This window comes from Papio anubis, chromosome 2 (genome assembly GCF_008728515.1).
Source record: "Papio anubis isolate 15944 chromosome 2, Panubis1.0, whole genome shotgun sequence".
In the NCBI taxonomy this organism is placed as follows: domain Eukaryota; kingdom Metazoa; phylum Chordata; class Mammalia; order Primates; family Cercopithecidae; genus Papio; species Papio anubis.
This window is the reverse complement of record NC_044977.1, coordinates 76,775,174-76,800,415: the sequence shown is the minus strand read 5'-3', so window position 1 is coordinate 76,800,415 and position 25,242 is coordinate 76,775,174. Positions and strand designations below refer to the sequence as shown.

Sequence of the window (25,242 nt, the reverse complement as noted above, 5' to 3'; positions counted from 1 at the left end):
GTTCTACTTTTGTCTCTTAACCACTTCTGGTAGACCAAAGTACCACTAAGGCACTTTGATATACACTTGTGAGTTTCACCCTGTTTAGAGTGAGAGAAGGGATGCATTTCCAATTCAACAAAATAATATTAAATGCTTGCTATGAGTTATGGTTTGTGTTTGCTCTGATGCTAGTTCTGTCATGTTGATTTTTATTTACCTTCTGCAAATAACTTTTTCTCTAATTTTTTTGCCTACTTTTTAACTTACCTCTACTGCCTATTTGACTGGAGTTTTGCTCTGAGCTTACTGGCCTTCATTGAAGAAATTAATTTACAGACACTCCCACAGTATGGGGGTTGCAGAGATGTCCAAAGGATGGTCCCTGCCTCAAAGGGCTTTCAACCAGGCAAGGAAAATTAGGTAATGGCATCCTACATTCTATGTAATTCTTAATTGTTTCATTTTTACTTAATTTATTTTCATCTCCTCAGAAGGTATTCCACTTTTTTTTTCTAGTTCCTCAAATACCTAATCTTCACATCTTCCTTTACTAAGAATAAGACCCTTTTGTATAAGACCCTCAATTTCCCTTTTTTCTAACTCAGCGTAACTCCCCGGAGCCCCATCCAATACCTCCTTCTTATCTCTTAGAGAAAGAAGTATCTCTCATGTTTATCAGACACATACTTATTGGGCAAATACTACTTGCAAGGCACTTCCCACTTACATTTCTTTTCCCACATCTTTCAGTTTTCTCCAGCTCATGTAAATCATTTCTTTTAGAATTGCATCACTAATTTTTGCATCATTGTCTTCGGTTCCCATCAACAAATAGGATGTCTTTGATAGTGTTTTAACCTTGCTACATGTGTTAAAAAGCAGTATGCATTTAATTTGGGAATCCAAAGTTAATTTTTTTAAAAAAGGTCACTCTGTCTTTTAGTTACAGAATCCCTAGATGGCTCCATCCCTGCAGTCTCTTCCGCAGTGCTGGAGATGACGGGATAATACTTACGTCTATGCTCATTAGTATGTTCCATGTGAACTCCACTTATCACTGGTACTTAGAAACTAAAACCAATATATTAAACATTAAGTAATTTGATACATTTTATTGCCTCTTAGATTTAATCAATAGAAAGACATTATTGAAAGATGGGGAGGATCTTTATCTTATTGCCTAAAAAATAATGTCTTTTACATGGAATGTAAAGCCCTTTAGGCGATGGTGATCCTTCATTTCATTAAAATATAATGAGAAAAGCTACTCTCCCATAATAAGGCAGAACTAAATGGGTCCTTAGCACAATCAATAAAAGATTATTAACAAGGAAACTTTTGTTAAAGAAAAGAGAATATATTTTCTTCTACGTCCTACAGTAGTATAATAATAGAAGCAAGTGAAGTGTCCTTACTTTAAAGAATGTTCCTCTAGGGAATTTTGATTAATATTATTTTTGAATATTCTTTAAAAAGCATGAAAACTATATATATTGAACGAAAAACTATATTGGATTTTGTCTATACATATATATTCACATACAGATTGCTTAATAATCTGATCTTAATTTTTAAAAAGTTTTAATGAAAAATTTCAAACATATATAAAGAAACACAAAATAATATTATGAGCCTCTGCCTCTTTGTTGTCTAGCCAAAAATAATTACCTCATGGCCAATGTTGTTCCTTTTATACTTTCATCCTTACATTCTCCCCGGCATATATCTTTCCTCCCATAAATAAATTGCTATGTATCTCTCAAAGGTATTTAAAACAAAAATACCACAATATATCACATATAAAAATTGGCAATAATTCAATGTCATCAAATATCTACACATTTCCAAATGTTTCACTTAATCTCATGATATTTTATAGTTTTATTGAATCTAAATTTTTTTTAAAATTCACACATTGTAATTGGTTGATACGTCCCTCAAGACCTTTTTGGCTTTTAACTCTTTATTTTAAGCTCAGGGTTATGTGTGCAGGTTTGTTACATAGGTAAATTTGTGTCACAGGGGTTTGTTGTAAAGATTATTTCATTACCCAGGTGTTAACCTTAGTACCCATTAGTTACTCTTCCTGATCCTCTCTCTCCTCCTACTCTCCACCCTCTGAGAGGCCCCAGTGTGGTGTTCTCCTCTATGTGACCATGTATTCTCATCATTTAGCTCCTACTTATAAGTAAGAACGTGCAGTATTTGGTTTTCTGTTCCTGTGTTAGTTTGCTTGGGACGATAGCCTCCAACTCCTTTCAATCTAGATGTTCCTCTCTCTCTCTCTCACTTCCTTTCTCTTTTTCTTTCTTTTCCTGTAGTTTGCTGTTGTGGTTAAATAAACAAGGTGTTCTCCCCAGAGAACTTCTCAAGGCCTGAGTTTTGCTGATTTCATTCTTGTGGTGTCATTTCTCATCTTCTTCTCTCCTGTATTCTCTATAAATTTACAGTTGGACATAGAGGCTTACACAAATTTGGGATTTGATTTTTTTTTCTTTTTTCTAAGAATACTTCATAATTGGTGCGGTCATCTTCCTTTGGCGGTATATAACATCCGGTTGCCTCTCTTTTTGTGACATTAGACATCAGTGCTTAGATTTATTAATTCATGAAGGGTTGTGTGTTAGTCAGCTCAGGCTGCTATAACGAAATACTACAAACTGGGTGGCTTAAATAACAGAAATTTATTTCTTGCAGTTCTGAACACTAGGAATCCAAGCTGAAGGTGCTGTCAAGCTAAAGGTGCTAAGGCCTCTTCTCTCAGCCTGTGGGTAGCTGCCTTCTCACTGTACGCTCACGTGGCTTTTCCTCAGTGCATGTATTTGGAGAGAGAGAGAGACAGAGTGTCAGCTCTCCAGTGTCTCTTCTTATAAGGGCACTAATCCTATCAAATCAGGCCTCACCCTTATGACTTCATTTATCTTTAATTACTCCCTTAGTGGCCCCATCTCAAAATGCAGACACACTAGGAGTTGGGACCTTGACATGCAAATTTGGGCAAACAAGTTGCAAAACTGTGATATTCTATTATTTCTTCTTCATTATTAGCGGAATACTTTTATTTATTTGTTTATTTATGTATTCTTTTGTTTATTATTTATTTGAGATGGGGACTCACTCTGCTGCCTAGGCCAGAGTGTGGTGGTGCAATCACAGCTCACTACAGCCTTAAACCCTCAGGCTCACATCATCCTCCCACCTGAGCCTCCCAAGTAGTTGGAACTACAGGTGCATGCCACCCAACTGAGCTAATTTATTTTATTTTATTTATTTATTTTTTTGGTAGAGATGGGGGTCTCACTATGTTGCTCAGGCTGAGCTGAAGACTTACACAGAGAATGTTTTCTCTTCAACTCTTTGGTTACCTGCCAGTAGTGTTCTTAAAGAATGAGCAAGATACAGGATTAATTCCTTAATCTACCAGTTTTTAAACTAATGAATTTGTTCCCTAGTATTTTCTAACAGTGACCAATTTGATTTTTATGGTTACTTGCTCCTTTTGGTATAGTTATAAACTCATGAATTTAAACTATCTTTATCTGTGTGGCCTTGGATAAATCACTTAATCCCTCTAAGCCATGGTTTACATAGCTCTAAAATGGTGATAATGATGGTACCCACCTCACAGAGCTATGAGATTTCAATGAGACGATGTCTGTAAAGCACTTGGCACATTGCCAGATACAAATAGAAGCTTACTAAGTAGCAGCAGCAGTTGTTGTGGTTATTGTGATTATAATTATAATCAGAAAATACCACATTACAATATACTTAAACTTACTCATCTAGAATGTCTGCTCTTGTATTTTGAAAATTTTTCAATATGAACTCTGCCTTTTAACTATTTTAGGTTTGTTTCTTCTCCGTTACACCATCAAAATGCATTGTAGCAAGTTCCTGTTACTGGAGAGAGATGATTTGATGACCATGCATCATGTCTGAGAGGTTCAAACATCAATTTTCAGGTTAAGAATCAGAATAATCATGCTGGGCATGGTGGCTCACGCCTGTAATCCCAGCACTTTGGGAGGCTAAGGTGGGCAGATCACCTGAGGTTGGGAGTTCAAGACCACCCTGACCAATGTGGAGAAACCCTGTCTCTACTAAAAATGCAAAATTAGCCAGGCGTGGTGGCACATGCCTGTAATCCCAACTACTCAGGAGGCTGAGGCAGGAGAATTGCTTGAACCCAAGAGGTGGAGGTTTTGGTGAGCCAAGATGGCGTCATTGCACTCCAGCCTGGGCAACAAGAACAAAGCTCCGTCCAAAAAAAAAAAAAAAAAAAATCAGAATAATCAAAACGAGTCCATGAATGTCTCAAAGTAGAAGCAGTATAGAGATGCAACTTGCCAGTATGGTGTTCAAAGGAGGTAGAATATAGAAAGGTTTTTAAATCTCTAGACACATTTGTTTTCATGTTTCAAAATTCTTCTGATAATAAATAGTCCTAAGAATGATTCTGGGTTGCTACCTCTTAGCTCATGAGCTTAAGTGTGATGCTATTTATACTTGTGGCCTGTAGCTGGTAAACCCTGGATTCTATTTAATACAGCTGCAAAACACACACACAGAGTCACACACAAATGCTTAAGGGCCAGGCGGTGGCTCACGCCTATAATCCCAACACTTTGGGAGGCCAGCACGGGCAGATCACTTGGATCAGGAGTTTGAGATCAGCCTGGCTAACATGGTGAAACCCCATCTCTACTAAAAATACAAAGATTAACCCAGGTGTGGTGGTGCATGCTTGTAATCCCAGCTTCTTGGGAGGCTGAGGTGGGAGCATGACTTGAACCCAGGAGGTGGAGTTTACAGTGAGCCAAGAACATGCCGTTGCCCTCCAGGCTGGGTGACAGAGGGAGATTCCGTCTCAAAAACATACATACAAACAAACAAACAAATGCAAACCTCCTACTACTCTGTTAATGGATGCTGTGCTTGTCTTTCATTAAGGTAAAGCTGAATAAAAATTTTTTTAAAAAGGAATAAGGATAAGAGACACTTCTTTGCTTAATGACTCTTATTGTCTAGTGAAAAGGCATTAATTGAATACAACCAATTGACTACGGATCAATATTTTTTTTTTCCAGAATAACCCTATGTTATTCTAAATTGCTCTATGGGTATAAATACAACTCTGACTGCTAAAATATTTAAATTTTTAAAAAGACATGCCAAATGTATTGAATTCAGCCAGAACTGAATCCCGATGGGAATTTATTTCCTATTCAGAGAACACTGCACATGTCAATCTGAAGCCTATTCTAAAATACAAGGGAAGGAGGAAGTTGAGGGTTGTGACTTATCTTCAGTTTTTAAAAAATTCAATCATTCTGTATTATCATGAAAGCACAGCTTCTGGCAAGGAGTAGTTCATTTCAGCATATCCGATGCATGCTATTTAACTATGGAACAGTAGCTGTGTGCATGAGCTCATCGTGCTCTAATTTTTCTATAAAGCAGAAGTATACAGTTAAGGTATCTATCAGCACTGATTTTCTTCAATGCACTAAGATATGGTTATGGTAGGTTAGAAACTTCCAGAAGTCCATATCACAAATTTACCCAAGAAAAATACCAAGTTCAAAAACACGACCATAGGCAAGAAATTAATTCACAAGACTCTCTCTAATCAGGTGTCAGAGAAATGGTGTCAGCTCTGTTGAATTTTTATTTTATCTTATTATTCCATTTTGACAAATGTGAGAGAATTGGAGTTGATTCCTTTAAAGGTAATTATTCCTATTCAACCTGATGGACGTTGTCCTTTTTAATCAACTAATGATTGATGCTATACTTTAGCCATATATTCTGCTGGTGTATTCTGAAATATTTTTACACTGATTCTAAAGAGAGATGTTGCCAAAATATCTTATTGAATAAGCCGGTCTAAAATGTTCTTCCACTTTATAGTCTCTGTAAATATAAAAAATTTGAAAGTACTATTGAAGATAAACTCCAAAGGGAGTGGGTTTATTTAACTTCACATTTTTCATCCAAATGAAAGTGAAAAACAGCACACCCATCTAATGACAGTTCTGAATTTACTTTGCTCAAGTTACCCAGATGTTGTCTACATTTACAATTTTAAGAAAATCAGTTTTTAGTTACAAAAGTTACAATGCTTATTGGAAGACATTGCAATAATACAAAAATAATTAAAACTGAGATTCTGCCTCTAACTTCTACTCCTTAGTGGTTACAACTAATAATACTTCAGCGTTATATTTCTAGACCTTTTAAATTTCTGTGAAAAAAGTATATACTGTATGTATATGTAGAAATATTTTCTTTTACAACAATGCAATACATGTATTTATTTTTTTGCTTTAAAAAGATTATAAACAACTTTCAACTTTCTGTTCTGCTATTCATCCTTTTTAATCCTTGCATAATATTGATTGGATACCTCATAATTTAATTACTCTGTTTTTTATAAGAATGAAAATTGCTTCCAAATTGTTTTTACCATTTCAACCATGTGTTGTTTTATTTTAAAGATTTGTATCAGGCTTCATGTGGGAAAATATAACTCAAGCAGAGATTTAAATTTCAATTCATGAGCAAGAGTTCAATTTAGCTCATTGCATAAAAGCACAGGGCTGTCTAGGAAGTATCTAGTGAAAAAGAAATGACTGGATCTTGAATGGGCTTGACAATGCTGTGTTTCCTTTATAATATGACTTGGACGCTTGTTTTATTTCTGCCAGGTTTCTCTCATCAGTTTCTGTGGCAGAGTGGAGGCTGACAATCATCCCAACTCTCTTCCTCTTGCCCACCTCCCCTGTAAGACTCAGGAAAGCTGAATATTCACTTCCTAGTCTCCTATGCAGTGAAAGGTGCTCAGGAACACAGCAGCCATTCTGTGACAATGAGGCAAAGACTAAGAATCAAAGAAATGACCCAGACATCACCAATACCATAGTCACCTAGCTCTAGAATTCCTGATATGTGTGAAAAACAAACCCCTATTTGTTTAAGCTCCCGTAGGTCAGGCTTTCTGTTATCTACAGCCAAATATTCTGCTATGTGGTGCAGTCCCCAGACTAGTCATTTCAGAAAATGAAAACAGAAACTTCTTTTGCCGTGCAAGTAACTTGGAGTTTTCCTTCTGTAGGGCCTAGTCAGAATTCCCCAGTTGATGGCATGAAGTACCAATTCTGTAAGGCTGCTTTTGCCTGGAAAGATTTCACACAAATCACAAAGCAGTCAGAAGGGCACAGTATTCAATTTTTGACAGGTAGCATGAAATGGAATGCAGGATGGACCATATTGGGGCCATTTAAGAGCACAGATAGTTATATATTATAGACAGGAAAACACACATAGCTCTATGGGGGAAAGCCTTTTAACAATACTTTTCAGTGCCTCCAAATAAAATACAACTGCATGTCTTCCAGGGACAGCTTGTAGTTTTTATCTTCACACGAAGGTCCCATCTGAGGTTTTACAAGGTTATTCACAAAAGCCTTCTGGGTCAAAGTATTATACGCCCATAGCAGTAACCATAAATTGATGGCTGAGAAAACGATTGGTCAATTTCCTTAGAAAAATACGTTTATCAGTAGGAGAAGAAAACTAAAAGAAAGAATTAGACAAAGATCAGTAGGAATGGAACATCAAGCTTTAGAGGCATTCATCTGTCTACTGGGGGCCTCCTGTATAGGGCGTGGAGTGTGAGGGAGGCCACAGTTAATAAAAGCTCTTTCTGCACTGGAAAATATCCTGACAGGACATATTCCTCACTTTTTTTAGGGCTACTATTGAGGTAATCAGCTTTGTTCCCAGAAATGCTCTTCGGGGATGCTGAGGACTAATCATCAGTTCAAGACAAATCATAAAAGGAGATGGGACAAGAAGGGGACATCAAAGCACAGAGGAGGGGAAGACTCTGGGCCTCTTTAACCTATGAGCTGTTGAATTGTGAAGCTGCATGAAAGTGAGGAACCTGGCATCCTTAGCTGTGGGTGGCTGACAATTAGGAGGAGGAACTTGTCAAGTGTAATTGGCATAACCTACTCACATCAGGCTTTTCAAATATTCCTATCATGCCAGACTAACTCCCTTCCCACGGCAGCCTGCGATGCTGCGGAGTGGAGGCTTGGGTGTTGCTGAGACACAATAGATGAGCTACCACCTGCAGCAATGTGGACGATCAGGGCTTTGTCTTACAGATGCTTCATGTAGCCCTCATCTGATTTTCTGAACATTGACGTGACAGAGAAGGCCTTAGTTAGAAAGCCCAACTTCAATATTTCTGTATGAGTCTTTCCACAGTATGCTCCATTGGAGAGAGACCCTGTACACACTCCTGGGAGAGCTGGGAAGAATGAAGACACTTTAGAGAAAGGCCGACCTGAGTTCAACCCATGACTGCTTCACTTACGAGTAGATCATGTGACCTTGGTCTTGCTGTTTAGCCTCAGTTTCCTCATCTGAAAAATGAGGGGTTATATTTCTACTTCAGGGTGTTGTTGAGAGGATTAAATAAGCCAATGTAAATGATGACTTACTGAGGAGACTGACACAGAAAACTAAATATAATTATTGTATCATTATTATCATCATCATTATAATGTTACTATTCAGTTATTCAGTGCTAAAATGTCCCTTTTCAAGCACTTCATCCTTCTATTGCCCATTCATTCATATATTTGCTTATTCAATAAAATTTGTGAGCCACCAACAACATTTTGGCCCAAAAGGGGAATACAAACATGCCTGAAGCATGGTCCTGTTGGCAAAGGATTTGCCCATTGTCTGGGGAAGTAAGACACTTCCTTATCTTCCACCTTCTGCCAATCCACTTACCAGTGTAATTAGCGTGGTCTTTCTAAACTGCACTTTTTTTTAATGCCTCTCCCCTGCTGAAAACCTATTCCTCTTGCAAGACCCAGTTTCTTCACGTTGACAAACTATTTCTGTAAGAGTCAGATAGTAAATAGGTTTGGCTTTGTAGACCACAAGCTGTCTGTTAGAAGTGCTCAACTTTATCATCAGAGCATGAAAGCATCCATACATAGCTGAAGAGTTGAGGCTGGATATGGCCATGGGCTGTCGATTTTGGATCCCTGGTAGCCCATACCTGACACATTTCTGCCTGCCTCTTCAACTGAGTAACTCTCTTCTTTTTACCTTACAACATATGCAGGCTTACCAAATGCACAGCCCAAATGTGCCTCGCTTGCTCGTTTGTGTGTCTTTGACTTGCTCTTCTCTGCCTAAAACATTCTTCTCTCTCTTACCTGGATAACTCAGGCATGTTTTCCTGGTTTCTGCTTAGCCATGCATTCCTCCAGACAGCTATGTCCTCCTCCCCTCCCTTGCAGTCGTGTACCGTATATTCCCCTAACATGCTCCAATTTCTGCCACCACAGTAAAGCACCATTGCAGTGCCTGTTCATTAGCTTGTCTGTGTCTTCAAATAGACAGCAAGTTCCCTGGAGGTAGGGGAAGGATATTATCTATTTATTGTATTTCTTTTTCTTTTTAGTTCAGCAAGCATTTAGGGAGCACCTACTTCATGCTAAGCACTATGGAAGGTTGTAGAGATTCAGCAATAAACAAAACACGTGTATTGCCTTTCCTTAGGGAAGTGGTAAACAAAGCATAAGCAATGGGTTAAATAATATCAAACACATGCCGATTTTTAAAAGGCTGCTTATGTTAAAAAATGGAATAATGGGAGCCGGGGTTGGTGTGTACTAAAATGAGGAAGGCTAGTTAGTGTAGTCAAAGAAGATTTCCTCCTTAAAAAAGAAAAGAAAGGATGAGAAGAAGCCCTTTGTGCAAAGCATGCGAGGACAGAAGTTTCAACTGAAGGAGACAGACAGCATGAAGGTCCTACAGCTGGAGGGAGCTCAGTTTATTTGGAGAGAGTCAGAGAGACTAAAATGCAGTAAGTTAGAAGCTGAGATCAGGTGGTTAGGGAAATATGATTCCTTTATTATCACAGTCCTGGGTACTTGTAGTGCCTGCAAAGTAAAAGGTGCCCACTCAGTTAGCGTTTGATAACTGTCTTAGTCATGTTTCCCAAAAGGAGATCCTGAGACAAGAATTTTGGTTCAATAAGTTTATTTGGGGAGCGATGGTGGGAAGTACAATGACAAGTGGACGGTGGGATGGGGAAGGAAGGAAAGCCAGCCAATGATGTGTGGTGAGCAGGTTGCTTCTGTGGGAAACTGGGGCTCAGTCTCAATAGGCACCACCTGAGAAATGGTCTTGAACACACCTCAAAATTGTCCCTCAGAAGGGCAAGAACATTGGAGATTTTACCCACCAATTTCCTTCTCACACTGTTTGAAAGCTGCCAGGGAATTAGCTCCTGGGGATGTCTACTTGCTCCAGCCTCAGGCCAAGCACACTCATGCTAGCTGTGAATGCCCTCAGCAGAGGTTTATGAGGAAGAAAGCCTTTGGTGTCTACCAGGACTGACCCGCTGAAGCTGCAGCTATCAGCAGGGCATCAACAGCCTCTGCTATAATAACTAACTAAATAAGTGAGTAAGTAATTGAGTGGATGAATGAATGAATGAATGATTATACCTAGTGGAAAAGGAGTGAATCAATGAAACAAGCCCAAAGTGAATGAAGGTCCCTGGCCCCAGTGAGTACCTTGGTGGCAGTGGAGTTGTGCAGATCTCCTCCAGGTCCAATTTTAGAGGCAGTGTGTTCGTAGCTTGGAATTGGCCATGGTGGAAATGCTTGCACTATGGGAACTAGCAAATGCTATAAAACACAGCTTTATTTATGGGAGATTTGTTTGTTAGCATGCTCAACTTAGTGGTACCAACTGCTTGGTCTCAATCTCCCAATCCCTTACCTACCAGTCTCCTGACTCTTATTTCTTCCAGGATTGGTACATGAAGGTTGTATACCAGGCCTTGGGAGATGTCCCCTCCCTGACTTCACTGCAGAGCAAGCATCCCTACAAGTGCCATTAATCACCCTGATTTTCTGTCCTCCTCCAACCTATTGTGTTTAACTATGACTTACAAATTAACCAGAAGGATTAATATCATCTTTCATTGATATTCCTTGTGTGGTTCTGTTAGCACCAAGAAGTGAGCTGCTTGCCGTCTTTCCAGGGGGAAAACCTTTGATGTCACTAACTGCAAAGATATCATTCCTGCTATGGGTGATTTTGGTTTATGGATGACTATTAAGCTAGAAAACACAGGACAATTTTCTTCTGTTCCACCTAAATGTATTTCTACTCAGGCTGCATAGAAAGGGATTCTTTGTTGGCTAATTTTGTCAATTTTGAGAGTAATTTTTTCTAAAGAACAGAGCCGTAGATCATCTAAGACAGTAGTGAAATGAGAATTCATTGCAGGTGATTTATTTTGGTCTCCTGAACTCAAGAGAGGTGAATGATTGGGCCAGTGGTTATGATATTGATTATATTAGAATGTGCTGGAGGGTGAGGTATCTGCTTTGTTTGAGGAGTATCAGGAGCTTAAGAAAAGATAGGAATACAGAGGTTTTATAATTCTACTTGAACGGGTAAATGGCCTTTGCCCCTGGGTTACACCTTCAATGTCTGGCAAGGTGAACTAGTGCACCACATTACCAGAAAGAAGGCGCTGTGCTGGCTGAAGATAGATGTGTGGAGCCTAGAATTTGGAGAGTATAACACACACATGTGCGCGTGCACACACACCCCACCATGTCTTTACATCTCTCATCAACTTGCTTATAGTCATTGCAGAGTCGGCTTCAAATGGAGATCTTTCACTCTAGTTCCTCTATCTCACTTATTTCTACACCAACCCCCTCACACTGTCCCCTCAGGCTTTTCTCACTCCTTAGCCTTCCAGGTCTCACCCCCAGTTTTCATTCCATCCTGGCTATATAACAGAAAGTTATTCTATCTTTTTTGTCTCTCCAAAGGGAAAATTGTCTACATTAGGAGTTGGACTTAGTTTTGCAGAATCGAGCATCTGCAAGGCAAGCCTTCTCAGCTGCTAGCATTAATGGCCTCTCGAGCATCAGTGGTCAAGCAAGGAATGCCTTGTCTCTTTGTAATGTCTCCCAAGATCCTCCTTCTAAATTCTTCCACCCCACCAAGGGTAAAAAGTGGAAGAAAGGTAGGAAGAAAGAAAGAGGGGGAGAGAGAGAGGAAGGAAGCAAGAATAGAGGAAGGGAGGGAAGAAGGAAGGAAGGAAGGAAGGAAAGAAGGAAGGAAAGGAGGGAGAGAAGAAGGAAGGAAAGAAAGAGAAAGAAAGGACAAATCACCTGCTTTGCTATGGTAATGAGCTTCCAGGTATGTGTTTATGAGACACTCAGGAGAAACATGGAGAACCTCAGGTCACCAAAGCACCCATGGTACATTTCTGGGTGAAGAAGACTGGATCGTTTGAGAATCAACTCTTACCGATGTGGCAAAAACAAACAAACAAACAAACATCATTCTTCTCACAACCATAGAGCTAATTAGAATACTAACTGGGGAAGTCTAGAGACCGGGATCCTACTTCCAACTCTCAGTTTTTGCAGGGCTTCCTCTCACTCATCTTCCAGGTCTTAGCTTAAATGTAATACTCGCCAGGTGTAACCTCCTGTCCAGAATAACTCCCCTCAAAACGTGTAACAGAATTTGAGATTATTTTATTTGTATGTGCTTTTTGGTTCTGTCTCCCACATGTAGCATTAAGCCCCATGGTGGGTGGGAAACTCCTTATCTTGTCTTTTCTGTGACTGTTTAATTTTTTTGTTCTCCAACAGCTGGCACGTAGCAAATCTGTCATTAAACATCCAATGAATGAGGCATGTTAGTCTTGATTTGGTAGATGTGAGAACTGAGGTTTAGAGAAGTGAAGTGATTTGCCCAGTGTCACACATCTAGGAAATGGGCTCAAACTTAGGTCTGCCTCACCCCAGAACTGCTCTGCTCCCCCATGTAAGGAGGAATGATTGGGTGAGTAACTGGGAGGGGAATCAGTGGGAAGATTTCTGAAGTCCCCTCCCACTCTTTCAAGGCAACACCTAGAGAATCTCAGACCCCTGGAGATCCTCCAGTCCCCTCTCCTCACTGTGTCTTGATGTATTCCAATTATAGGACCAGGCCACTGGCTGATTTTCCCTGGAGGAGTTGATTTCACACTCCAAAATACAGAATCAAACATCCTTGTAATAAGTTATTCACTCAGAAGGATCTGACTCTTCCAGTGTTACACAGACGTCATATGTTCAATCCTCACCAAACCCATGTTAATTTATTATCAATCATATAGTATGGTTTCCCTTTAAGCAGTTGTCATGCTCAGGGTCAGGTTCCTGCCCCAGCTGAGGGCAGAGGGGAGTGGGTGGACATGAGGCAGGGAGCTAGAAGAACACTTGAGAGACAGCATGTAAATGAGACATGGCTTTATTCAGCAGCTTTCTCATCAGCGGCTTCCTCACACCTTTATCTCAGCTGTCTGCTCTGGCTCTTCAGCTCCTCTCAGTAGCCGGCTCCCATGCACAGCTGCATGACCAGCCTGCAAGGCCGGCTGTAGGGTTAGCAGCTTAACTTTTCCTCCCTCTGGGCACCAGCAAGCTGAGCCGTGTCCTGGCTGCCCCTGGTCTGTCTGCCAGACGGTCATTCTCCCTTACATGGGTCAGTAGCTTCACTGTCTCTGGGCACCAGCACCTGCACAAGAGCCATGTTGAGCCCAAGAGCACAGTGTCAGCAGGACAGTTATGCCTCTTCCAGGCAATAGTGGCTTTGAACCAAGTACGAGCTTACAGAAACAGATTATATAACAAGTGGAGTATGCACCTGTGCCTTAAACTTGCTGAGTTGTGCAGGCCTGGATGTCTACTTCGGCCTGTTCCTTGACCAAAGCACATCCATGTACCTTACACTCCACCCCCTAGGCTGAAGGAGACATAGGCCTTGGACGCACAGGTTATACATATAAGCTGTGGGCACACAGGCCCGATATCTACTCATAGACTTGACACATGAGCCTGACATATAAGCGTCAATGAGCTGTCCAGCTACTGGCATGGATTACCATAGGTGTCACCTCCTTGGTGATGACCATTCACACTGCCCTGAGTTCAGCTCAATAGCTACTTTGCCTACGCCTGGTTTCAAACCGTATGGTGTCAGTACTAGGCTGGACTGCAACAACAGTCCAGGCAGCAGTAGCACCTTGGCTAGACCCATCTGTATACCATGCCCTATTAGGAATGGAAGGACACCCTTCCTAACAGTGAAGGTGCAGGGTCTAGGGATGCCTTTGGCCTTATCTTGCATTAGGACTACAGATCCTAAGGCTTCTTGTAATTCTGCTGCTAAGGGACTTGTACTTAGTGTACTCCACTGTTCCAAGTAGGCACCCCACTTCACTAAACTGGATGTCTGTGCCATCCCAGTCTGGGAGGTTGTTACCCATGAATGCACCCAACCCACTATAGGGTAAATCATCCACACAACGACTGTAACCCACCCTGCCATGCTCTCACAAGGCTGAAGGGCAGCATATGCAGTTACTAACTGTGTTTTCTGTCTGGGGAAGGTGGGGGTCATTACTCATGAATGCACCCATCCTGCTATTACTAACTGCTTCTCTCTTAAGGAATACTGGAGCTCAACTCTCTTCCACAGCTGTGACCAAAAGCCTATTGGCATTCCGAGGCACTCCATGCACTGCTAAAAGCCCTAACTGAAACTGTCTGTGGTCACATGTATATTAAGTTTAAATGGGCACCCCTGGCCAGAAAGGTTGCCTCAGTCTTATCATCCCAATCCCAGGCAAGTGAGGCATTGCCACTTCTAAATCTGCAAGAGAATCAGAGGTTAACATAACATCATCAATAAGATCATGACACATGGTGGGGCTATACATATAGCCCTGCAGCAACACTGTGATTCGCCCTCCCATGAAGGCAAACTGTTCCTGGCTCTCTGGAGCAATGTCAATGGAGAGAAATGCATTGGTCAAGACCACCACACAGTTGTACCATCCTAGTTCCATTGTCATGTGGTACATCAAGTCTGTGATAGACGGCACAGCTGCCAAGCCATGTAAAATATCCACCCCCAGAACATTTTCAGGTATGGGAGAGACATACACAGTGCACAAATGGGGAGTCAAGCAGCTGATGCCAAGGTGCAAGGACACAGGTTTTGCTTTCACTGACCAGCTTTCATAGCTGTCTATGCAGCCTTGCCTGGAAACTTATCCAGGTGCAGGGACCAGTAGATTGCCAAGTTCACATGTGGCTCTGGTCATCCAGTGCCCCCCAAGCTGGGCATCTCAGCCAGTCTCTTATCAAATAGAAAAGGCTTTACAATTCCACCTGACTGCAGCAGGCAACATGTGAACTGGAATGCTCAAGCAGGACCAGGTTGCGCAGCAATGTCCTTCTCTCAAATGACTTTCACTAAGTCTGTACATGACTGCCGACATTACTTGCTTAACCCCCACAACTCAGCAGGGACACAGGCACCATAAGAAATGTGTTTCACTGTGGTAGGGAATCCCTGGGCTGACCCTTGGACTTGAACACCCAACAGCTGTTCAAGCTCGATTTTCTGGTGGATCACAGGGTACGCCCACAACGGAGGTTCCTCCTCCTCTCTGCACTTGTCCTTCAGGGACTGGACGTGCACTTCCTACAGCACAGCCACAAATGCCCATCTGACTCTACTGGCAAAGGCACACTCTTTTTCTCGGTGCCGTGCACTTCCAGGTGCTTCAGTGCCTTCTCCACACTCACAGGAGACCTGTCCACTGCCTCCTATGTTTTCACTGGGGCTCATCCTCACAGCATGGCAGCCACCAGGTATCACAGCTCATGCTGTGGCCACAAAGTCAATTCAAGAGCCCTCAGGGACTGAAGACTCACTCACCTCATCTCATCCTCTTTGCCAATTGTTAGGTCCATGACTGTGCCAAGTGTCATGCTCAGGGTCAGGTTCCAGCCCCAGCTGAGGGCAGAGGGGAGTGGGTAGACATAGGGCAGGGAGCTGGAAGATCACTTGAGAGACAGCAGGTAAATGAGACATGGCTTTATTCAGCAGCTCTCTCACCAGCAGCTTACTTACACCTTTACCTTGATTGTCTGTTCTGGCTCTGCGGCTTCTCCCAGCAGCCGGCTTCCATGCACAGCTGCATGGCCAGCCTGCAAGACCAGCTGTAGGGTTAGTAGCTTAACTCTTTCTTTCTCTGGGCACGAGCAAGCCAACCATCTGCCAGATGATCATTCTCCCTTACAGGGATCAGTAGCTTCACTTTTTCTCTGGGTGCCTGCACCTGCACAAGAGCCATGTTGGGCCCAAGAGCATGTCAGCAAGGCAGTTATATCTTTTCCAGACAATAGTGGATTTGAGCCAAGTATGAGCTTACACAAACATGGTATATAACTAGTGGAGTAAGTGCCTGCACTCTAAACTTGCTGAGTCATGCAGGCCTGGATGTCTGCCTCAGCCTACTTGTTGACCAAAGTACATCCATGTACCTTACAGCAGTGAGGACTATGGGAAAGAGAAAAATGTAACCCCAAAGCCCATAGGTATCATATTTAACTTGATTACAATGCCTTATGTTTTCAGAGCTCAAGAGAAGTGACAAGAAAAAATTGTGGTGTATGTGGTTTCAATAGCCATGACACCTCCTTTCCATGTATCTAACATTTTGAACTAGTTTATCATTCCTTCTTAAGTTTATTATATGATGGTATTAATAATACCTTACTGTATATAAAGCGGTTAATATAAGATGAAAGGCCAAGGTAGTTTCTTTATAGCTATTAATCACTGAAATGGACATTTGTTTTTATATCCTTCAATTCCAATCTGCTACATTTTAATGTCTCAAGGATTTTTTGAACGAAGCATTTTGAAACAATTATGCTATTCTACCATATCTTTCCTATAGGAGTATTAAGCTTCATGCACACATGCCTCACAACATTGTTGCCACTAGGAAATACAACCATGTATGTTAAGTGGTGGACACAATACTTGGCCCATAGTAGGCACTTTAAAATGGCCACAATGTACAATCCCTTCTTACTTTTACCTGCACAATTGCCTATCACACACTTTAGGACTCCTGGCCCCAGAGAAATGTAAATGTCACACAAATCTCTGTATGAATTGGAAGAGGGTAGCATGTAAATACATATTCCATCTCACTTAGTTTTCTCAGCAATTCAGAGAGACATAGGGGATATCCCTGTTTTATGGATAAGGAAACTTGGAGACAGAAAGGGCTATCTCCGTTGCCACAGCATGGGGCTTTGGACTCCATCGTTCCATTCTTTCTTACCGAAGACACTATCTTGATGTGGCACAAAGGGTTGCGACATCCAGTGTTGGCTGATGAAAACTAGAATTAAGCATTGAACCATTAAAATAACTTTCTCTTTATTTCTACTAATACGACTAATACTAATTGGTTACAGGAAGAGAGCTTTTGGTCACGAGGAGAAAGCAAGTCCACATCAGGGGCCTAAAGATGGGATTCCCTTCAGCTTCAGCATTCTGTGTCTCAACCCTAGATTGTGGAGCGAGCTGGAATAGCTTCTGAAAGCTTCATCAAATCCTGTGCAACAAAAGCTAACAAAGTTAAAAAGATCAGTTTTTCTGGACTGCTTGAATGTTGATTCACTGGGGCAGACAGCCAGACAGATTTAGCTAGGGATTAAGTGTAAATTTCCTATTTTATGGCCCGGAACATCTTATTAAGGAGCATCTGCTATTTACAGTAATATTCGTTAACATTTATTGAGAGCTTATGCAGTGCCAGGACCTGTTCTAAATGCTTTCCACATGTTAACACATTTCACTCTTACTACAATCCTTATATCTTTTGGTCAAGTTCTTTCCATTTTTAAAATACAGATTTTAAAAACTAGTCACTTAAAACTGCCACACACATGCGCGCGCACACACACACACACACGTGACTCACAAAATACTGCTTTGCCTGTGAAGGTTTCACAATGCCCTGTTATCATCAGTCAGTCTTTTCCTACTAAAGTTAAGTGGCCAATTAAGACAAAAAAAATTCTGAGGCTTTTTTTCTACCCCGATTAAGATTGAGGTGGCAGGTGTTATGGATAATAGTCATTTCACCTTCTGAACTTTCTGGAAAGACCTGGTGACCTTGCCAGCTCCAGCAGCCTTCTTGGCCACAGCAACTGTCTGTGTCACACCACAAATAGCAAAATGACCCAGAAGAGTTACCGTCAATGCTATTTTTCAATGAGGAAATCAAGGCATGAGGAAATTAAGCAGCTTTCCCAAGGTCACATTCCAGAGCCCTTGACCCCAGTTGACTTCTGTGCAATAACTCCTCTCACTGTGCAAAATGATCTAGTGTTTCCAATAATGACCCCAAACTATTGTAAGAAGCTGAATTTCAAAGTTAAGATAAATTGGAATATTGCAGCATGTTAGTGTTAGGTGCATTTCATCGACTTCCTTTAGAAATGAGCAAGAAATTCTTTTGAGCTTAGCCAAATTATGAAATGAACCTAGTTTAGTATTTGCTTATGTCCCCTCTTAGGCCATCCTGTCTTCCAAGTGTCTCTTCTTCCTGGGAGACTTCTCAGAATCCCTGCTCCTAATTATTGGTGCCTGGTTCCGCACAGATTCACATTCTACACCAGGACAGACCATGACATTAACTGTTGAAACTTTTAATATTGACTTAGAAGCAGCAACCAACACAGAGATGTAACCACCAGTGAAAGTTGGAAGCTGAAATATACTGAGATCTTGTGCTCTAAAATAGCACCTCTTAGAAACTCACCTACTCTTCCTCAAACTCTTAGCTCTAGAATTCTCTGACCATGACTTTGAAATACTGATATATATTATTCCAAAAGACGAATCATATTTATGGTAGAGAGCAGGATACATCCCCACATCTTCCTACCTGGAGACATCCATTATTAACCAGTTGGTGCAGTGCTTTCCAGGCCTTTAACTATGGGATTATGCCTGTGCCCTCTGAGGCATGACAGCTATTTACACACTCAAACATAGCTATTTTGGATTGTCTTTATTTATTCTCCAAGCCACATTTCTCTCACTTGCCAGACAATTATTTTAGACACCACGTCCCCAGTCTTCACTCCATTCTACCTTCATCTTCCAGCTGAACCAAGTGCAATGCTCTTCTTCAGAAGGACCATAACTTCCCTCAATCCAGACATTAAGCTGCTTTTGATATATCTCATTAGAGCAACATCATCCTAATAACTGCCTTCTGTTCGTTTATTTGTTCTCCACAGCTTTTTGCAATCTTTGCATTTGCAACATGTGGTGGCTATTCTGGAGGCCTGCGGCTGAGTGTGGACTGCGTCAACAAGACAGAAAGTAACCTCAGCATCGACATAGCGTTTGCCTACCCATTCAGGTAGGGAATGGTGGTTCATGCTTGCTAGCCTCACAGAGGGGTCTTTCTTTCTTCTGTGCTTTGTCTCAGAAAAATGCAGTCTCCCAGGGACTTCTGGGTAAACAGAAAGGATTCTGCCTGCACCCACGGAATGCCCAAACACTGTTCCCACTCACCACCTAGTGTGGGCACTGGGAGGATTTATGAGTTGTACCTTCAAGACAGAACTGACTCTCCTCCAAAAACAAAAAAAAAAAAAAGAAAGAAAAAAGAAAAAAAAAACTTGCTACAAAGAGAAAGAGTGAGAGAAAAAGAAAGGGAAACTGGAGAAGTAATTTTAAAGTACGACCAAATAAATTCAAGAAATATTTTTAGCACTTTGCCTTTCTAATGCACATTTTGAATCAACAAGAATGACAGATTATTTCCCAAATACATTTGACTGCAGAAACTTTTTTTTCACAGAGTATCCCAGAGTATCTGTATACTATGGAACACATCCTTAATATTTATATATTAAGTGTATATATATATATATATATGTGTGTGTGTGTGTGTATTATATTATATATCATATATATAAAGTGTATATATGTGTATATGTATACTTAATATATATTAAGTGAAGTGTTCCTAGTCTAAGACAAAGATGACTCCATTCATAGGTGATGAATCATCATAGAGAGGTAGCATTGATACCAATATTCTTACTGGTTTTTAAAAGTAGAGCTGACAAAAGTTGCGAATACCTTGCTCAAGTAGATACTCCCCTAACTAGCTAATAAAAGAGTAAAAGAATAGAAAGCTCAGAAGTATTAAGCACATAATCCCTGGAAATTTAGTAATAAGAGCTGTGCTGTGCTGGTGGAAGTAGACATGCAAGCAGTTGACTTCTGAAAGTTCTGGACCAACCTGTTGGCGTCTGGAGGAGAGTGACCAAGACAACGCATGCTTTCAGATTAACATGCAGGATCTAGGACAAGAGATGAGAATTGCCAATGGCCAGACAGCAGGGCTGGGATGCTTGGTAACATTGTACATGAAAACATAAGCTCCACATGGCTTCTGCAGTGATTTCCCACTAAGAGATGTGGCAGGAGCAGGTAACTTAAAAGTCAATCTCTCAAGATTTAAAAGGCAGCAAGTCCCTAAACATTGAACTACCAGAGCCTAGAACTCTCAGTCTTTTCCTCAAACTGGAGGAGAGTAATCAAGAGACCTATCTGAACTAGAAACGACTGCCTGAGCTGGTGTGGCAGTGGAGAGCAGGGTAATATCTAATTTCATAAAATCCCTGCTTAAGGATACAATGTGGGAAGACACTTCAATCACAGTTTCCAGCACTGGGCTTCTTTAATTTCTTCCCAAGACTACAAATTCAAATGACTGGCCCAGTGAAAGGCAACTAGAGAAATTAGATCAAAGTGTATTGCCATCTATAGCAGCCCCCTCATTTAAAAGATTTTTACTTGGATTCTGAAACAAATATGGTTAATCATTATATTTTTTAGTAGCACAGCTTTTCTTTCAAACATTATCTCACTCAGAAGCTCCATGTATAAAATAGACATGAGTTACTGAGAAAGTCGGAGCAGGAGAAGAAGGGAGCTTAAAGCCCCCAGCCAGTCCTCCTCGGCCTTCTCCCTGCCACACACCTTGCCCACTCCCCACCATACAGACCCTGTAAGATCTCCTGGGAACCCTAGGTCTCCTAGAAACAATTCTAAAACCACTGTTGTAGGATAAAGCAAGAAATTGTTTGCCACTCTGCTTACCACACCTTACATTTACTGTCTACTGTTAAGGAAGAAGGATTAGCCAATCTCCTTTTACAGAATGTCTTGTAATTTGCTCCCATTAATGTTCATCTAGGAGATATACACACCGTTCCAAAGCAGCTTAATTTACTAGGGTTGCAATTTCAATTTTACATTTGCATATTTTAACATGTACCATTATCCATGTACCTATTCATAACCTGTACCATTATGGGGAAAATCTCAGTAATAAGCCAGGATTTATACAGATTATTATGAAGACATTTGTTTCAGAAGAAGTACGGTTAGCAAGGTGTTGGTAATATAAATAATTAAAAAGTAAAAGTAATGATATCCAGCATTATAAAGCATGGAGAGAAATGTAGATTCTCACATGTGGTTGGAAATAGTGTATATTGATAAAGCCTTTTGGAGGACAATTGGAAGTAGGTATCAAAATTTAAATGTACATTCTATTTAATCCAGCAATACTATTTCTAGATATCTATCTTCAAAAATGTTCATATAAATACACAAATACATGCATGTAATATGCATGTAATGATGTGCACTTCAGTGTTGTTAATAATAAAAGACTGAAACAAACTTGAATGTCCATCAGCAGGAAGCAGACTCAATGAATTATTTACATATGTCCTATGCAGAAGTTTTAAAAGTGAATGTACAGATATAGAAAGATGTTTAAAATGTATTACTAAAGAGAAAGTAAGTAGCAGCATGTTAAGAAAAAAACATAATAGTAAATGCACAATATAATTTTAAACTTATGCACCTATATGTTTATATATATTTGTAAAATGTAAAGTCTGGAAGGATACAGACAAACAGTTAATAGGGATTACTTCTGGGGAGGGATGTGTGATTGGTATGCAGAGGTCATACATTTACTTTTAACTCTACATACTTGAGTATTATTTGAATTTATTAAAATATGCATATTATACCTTGGTAATTTTAAAAGCACTCTTTAAAAATGAGTCATCCTATGGCTTCCAGTGAGATGAAATGATAAGACACAGCTTCTGGAGAGAAATAACTTATAGGAACCCCATCTGGAATTCTAAAGGGATTGAAGTAGATGAAAAAACTCTATTTTCAAGGTGAATGGCAAGAAGCAGCTGTTGAGACAACTCAGCGATTTGAAGTAGCAGATTATGAAAGCATTGCTTATGCTTAAAAAAGTTATTTTCTTCTAAAATGTCACAAGCCAATGCCAATGATTTGATGATAATCTCAGAAATAAGATAAGAATATTCAGTAGCTTTTAACTATTCAGTGTATTGCAAAGACCAAAAGGGCAATAAACTCAAGTCATTTGAAGAAAAACAATTAGTTTGTAAATGATACATCAAAGGAAGCTACTTAACCAGTTATCAAACACATGTTTTAGGATGTAAGATATCAGTGTTGAAAATTCTAGATAACTCACAAAATATTAATGTGCTGCTTCTAATAAATATGCCAAAGTGCATATCTTCTTTACAGCACCATATGTGTGTGTTCCTGATTCCTATCAGAAATAATTGACATCCAGCAATGTATCATTTTGTCATAGAAATAAAACATTTGTCACCTTATCTTCCTTATTATTTGTGATTAAAATGAACAACTATTACTTAACTGTTTTCTATCTGCAATAATATACTAAATTTGGTATGAAATTTACTTGATAACTAGCAGGAGAGTAGTTCTAGATTCCATATTTTCGGTACTTCCTTTATGCACAGAAGTGGAAAGTAGGGTGTCTTATTTTAAGGTACTTAATATATTTGTAGAAAGCCTACTCTAGGAATGCCAAGTAACATTTTAAACTTATACATGAATAAAAGATAGAGAAGGACAGAGTTGAGAGGTTAAGGGGCTATGGGAACAAAAATTTTCATGGCAGAGGTACTGGAGAAGGGTCAGAATGATGAATGAACGAACAGACATGTGAACATTTATTGCAAAGGCACAATGTGCCAAACACTGTGCTAGATACTTTGACATATATTAGATTATGTAGTCATTACACAGACTCTGTGAAGGAGGCTACTATTGTACTGTTTGAGGAGACTGGGCTGAGAAACATTTTGTTGACATCACACAGAAAATTAAATTTAAACTTTTGGATTTTTTAAATTTTATGATTTGAATAAAAACAAGAAGAAAGCAAAGTTCAGACTGTTTGGAGCATAGTGAACAGAACAAAAATTTATGATGGACAAAAGTGATAAAGTTAGAAAGGCCATTTTTTTCCCTGATTATAGAACACCTTGAATTCCTTATAAGTTGAATAGGAAGAAGGAGTTAAAGCTGACAAAAGGAAAATAACAAGGAAATCTGTTTTGAAGTAGAGAGTACAAGTTAGGATTTGATCATGCAGAGTTTGAGATGCTTGTTAGAAGCACAGGGGAATTTTCTATCAGGAAGTTTCACGCTAAACCCTATGTAAGATGAGAGAGGTGAATACTGAAAATGAAGCTTTAAGAGTCATCATCATGAAGTCACATCTAGATGAAGAGAGGTCACCAAGAGAGACAGAATGGGAACTATAGAGGATGCCAGTGCTTGTAAAAAATGAATGAAAGGGGTCACTGAAAGAGACCAATAGGAGAAGACCACATGGAAAAGAAGTTGGATGAACCAGAAAGTTCAGGTTTTTCAGAAGGTAAGAAAACTTTCTGCACATGTATCCCAGAACTTAAAGTAAAATAAATAAAAACAGAAATAAAATAAAATATAAAAAAAGAAAACTTTATGGATGCTACCATTCAGCAGCATTGAGTACCTCAAAGAAAGAAAGGAGTGAAAAACCAAGAAAAAGCCATCAAATATAGATAATGGTGGTTATTAAAAACTTCCATGGGACATTTCAGTTGGAGAGAAAGCATGCTGAGCTGTTGGGGAATGGAAAATAGAATTCAGTATAGTTTCTCTCAGACCAATACAATGACAATTTTGAAGGACCCTAATTTGCTTATCTTAAGCCTTCAAGATATGATATTTGTGGAGAAAGAGACTAAGTTTTTTAATGACCTTCTAGTAGAGAAGGTGCTCACCTCTTGTTTCTTGGAAGTAACCAGCTCATTGAATGCCATGATGATAAATTTATGACCTTGGTTGAACAAATAACTAATAAAAAAGATTTTCAGTTTGTAAAAATCTTCCTTCATTTGAGAACAACTAAATAAAGGAAATAACAGAAGATTTATAATAAAAAATAAAGTAGTTGTTATGTCACTTCCATGTCTTGAGACCTCATCAAGATAAAAATATTGTTTGCTGTCAATTTTAAGCATTATTTTAGATATGAGATTAGTAATCAGTGTTCCAGATAATTAGCAAAATTGTCCTTCATCATGCCTCAGCTTTCTGAGTAGCTGGGATTACAGATGTGCACCATCATGCCTGGCTAATTTTTGTATTTTTGGTAGAGACAGGATTTCACCATGTTAGCCAGGCTGATCTCAAACTCCTGAGCTCAAGTGATCCAACTACCTTGGCCTCCCAAAGTGCTGAGATTACAGGTGTGGGCCACCACGCTAAGCCACAAGTCCCTGTGACTGTTAAAAGGCTTTTTCTCACCACTGGAACCTGCTTGGTCTATAGGCAGGGCAGGCAAGAAATACTGGAGAGTAATGTCTCTTGGAGCAGCCTTTACCCAATGACAAATGTGAGTTGGAGGATAACAATCCCAACTTCCTCACCCCTCATGTGGCATAACACTAAGTCATGTAACGTACCATTTCCCAGAGGCACCAACAGGACTGATCCACCCACAGTGCAAACCTGATCATTAACACACCTTTCAATACCTTTTTTACATTTTCTGTCTCACTTCTCCACTGCCTTATTGGTGTTTTCAGAGCTGAATCCTCTAAGGAGTTGCACTCAGATCTTGATCTCAGGGGCTGCTTCTTAGAAGTCCAACCTAAGACATTGGCATTGCGTGAGAACATTACCATCTTTAAACAAGATAGATAGATGAGTAGATAGATTGATCATTTGCTTGATTGATCAATAGATAGAGTAAATCCCTACTTCTCACTCTAAATCATATTATACAGTAGTACTCATTCAAAAACAAACAAACAAACAAATAGCTTGGCTGGAAATCAGTCACTTCAGTTCACAACACTTCCCCTTGTCGTTTTCAGTTCA

General features: G+C 39.9%; 1 protein-coding gene across 2 annotated transcripts in view; it reads left to right on the top strand.

Annotated features, from left to right (window-relative positions):
* SYNPR (synaptoporin) overlaps positions 1-25,242 on the top strand; it is a 328,630-nt gene that overhangs the window by 182,250 nt on the left and 121,138 nt on the right. For both annotated transcript variants that reach the window (XM_017955335.2, XM_003894227.3), the window contains one exon: positions 19,218-19,342. In XM_017955335.2, coding sequence (XP_017810824.1) covers positions 19,218-19,342 — 125 coding nt within the window. The remainder of the gene's footprint in view (positions 1-19,217; positions 19,343-25,242) is intronic.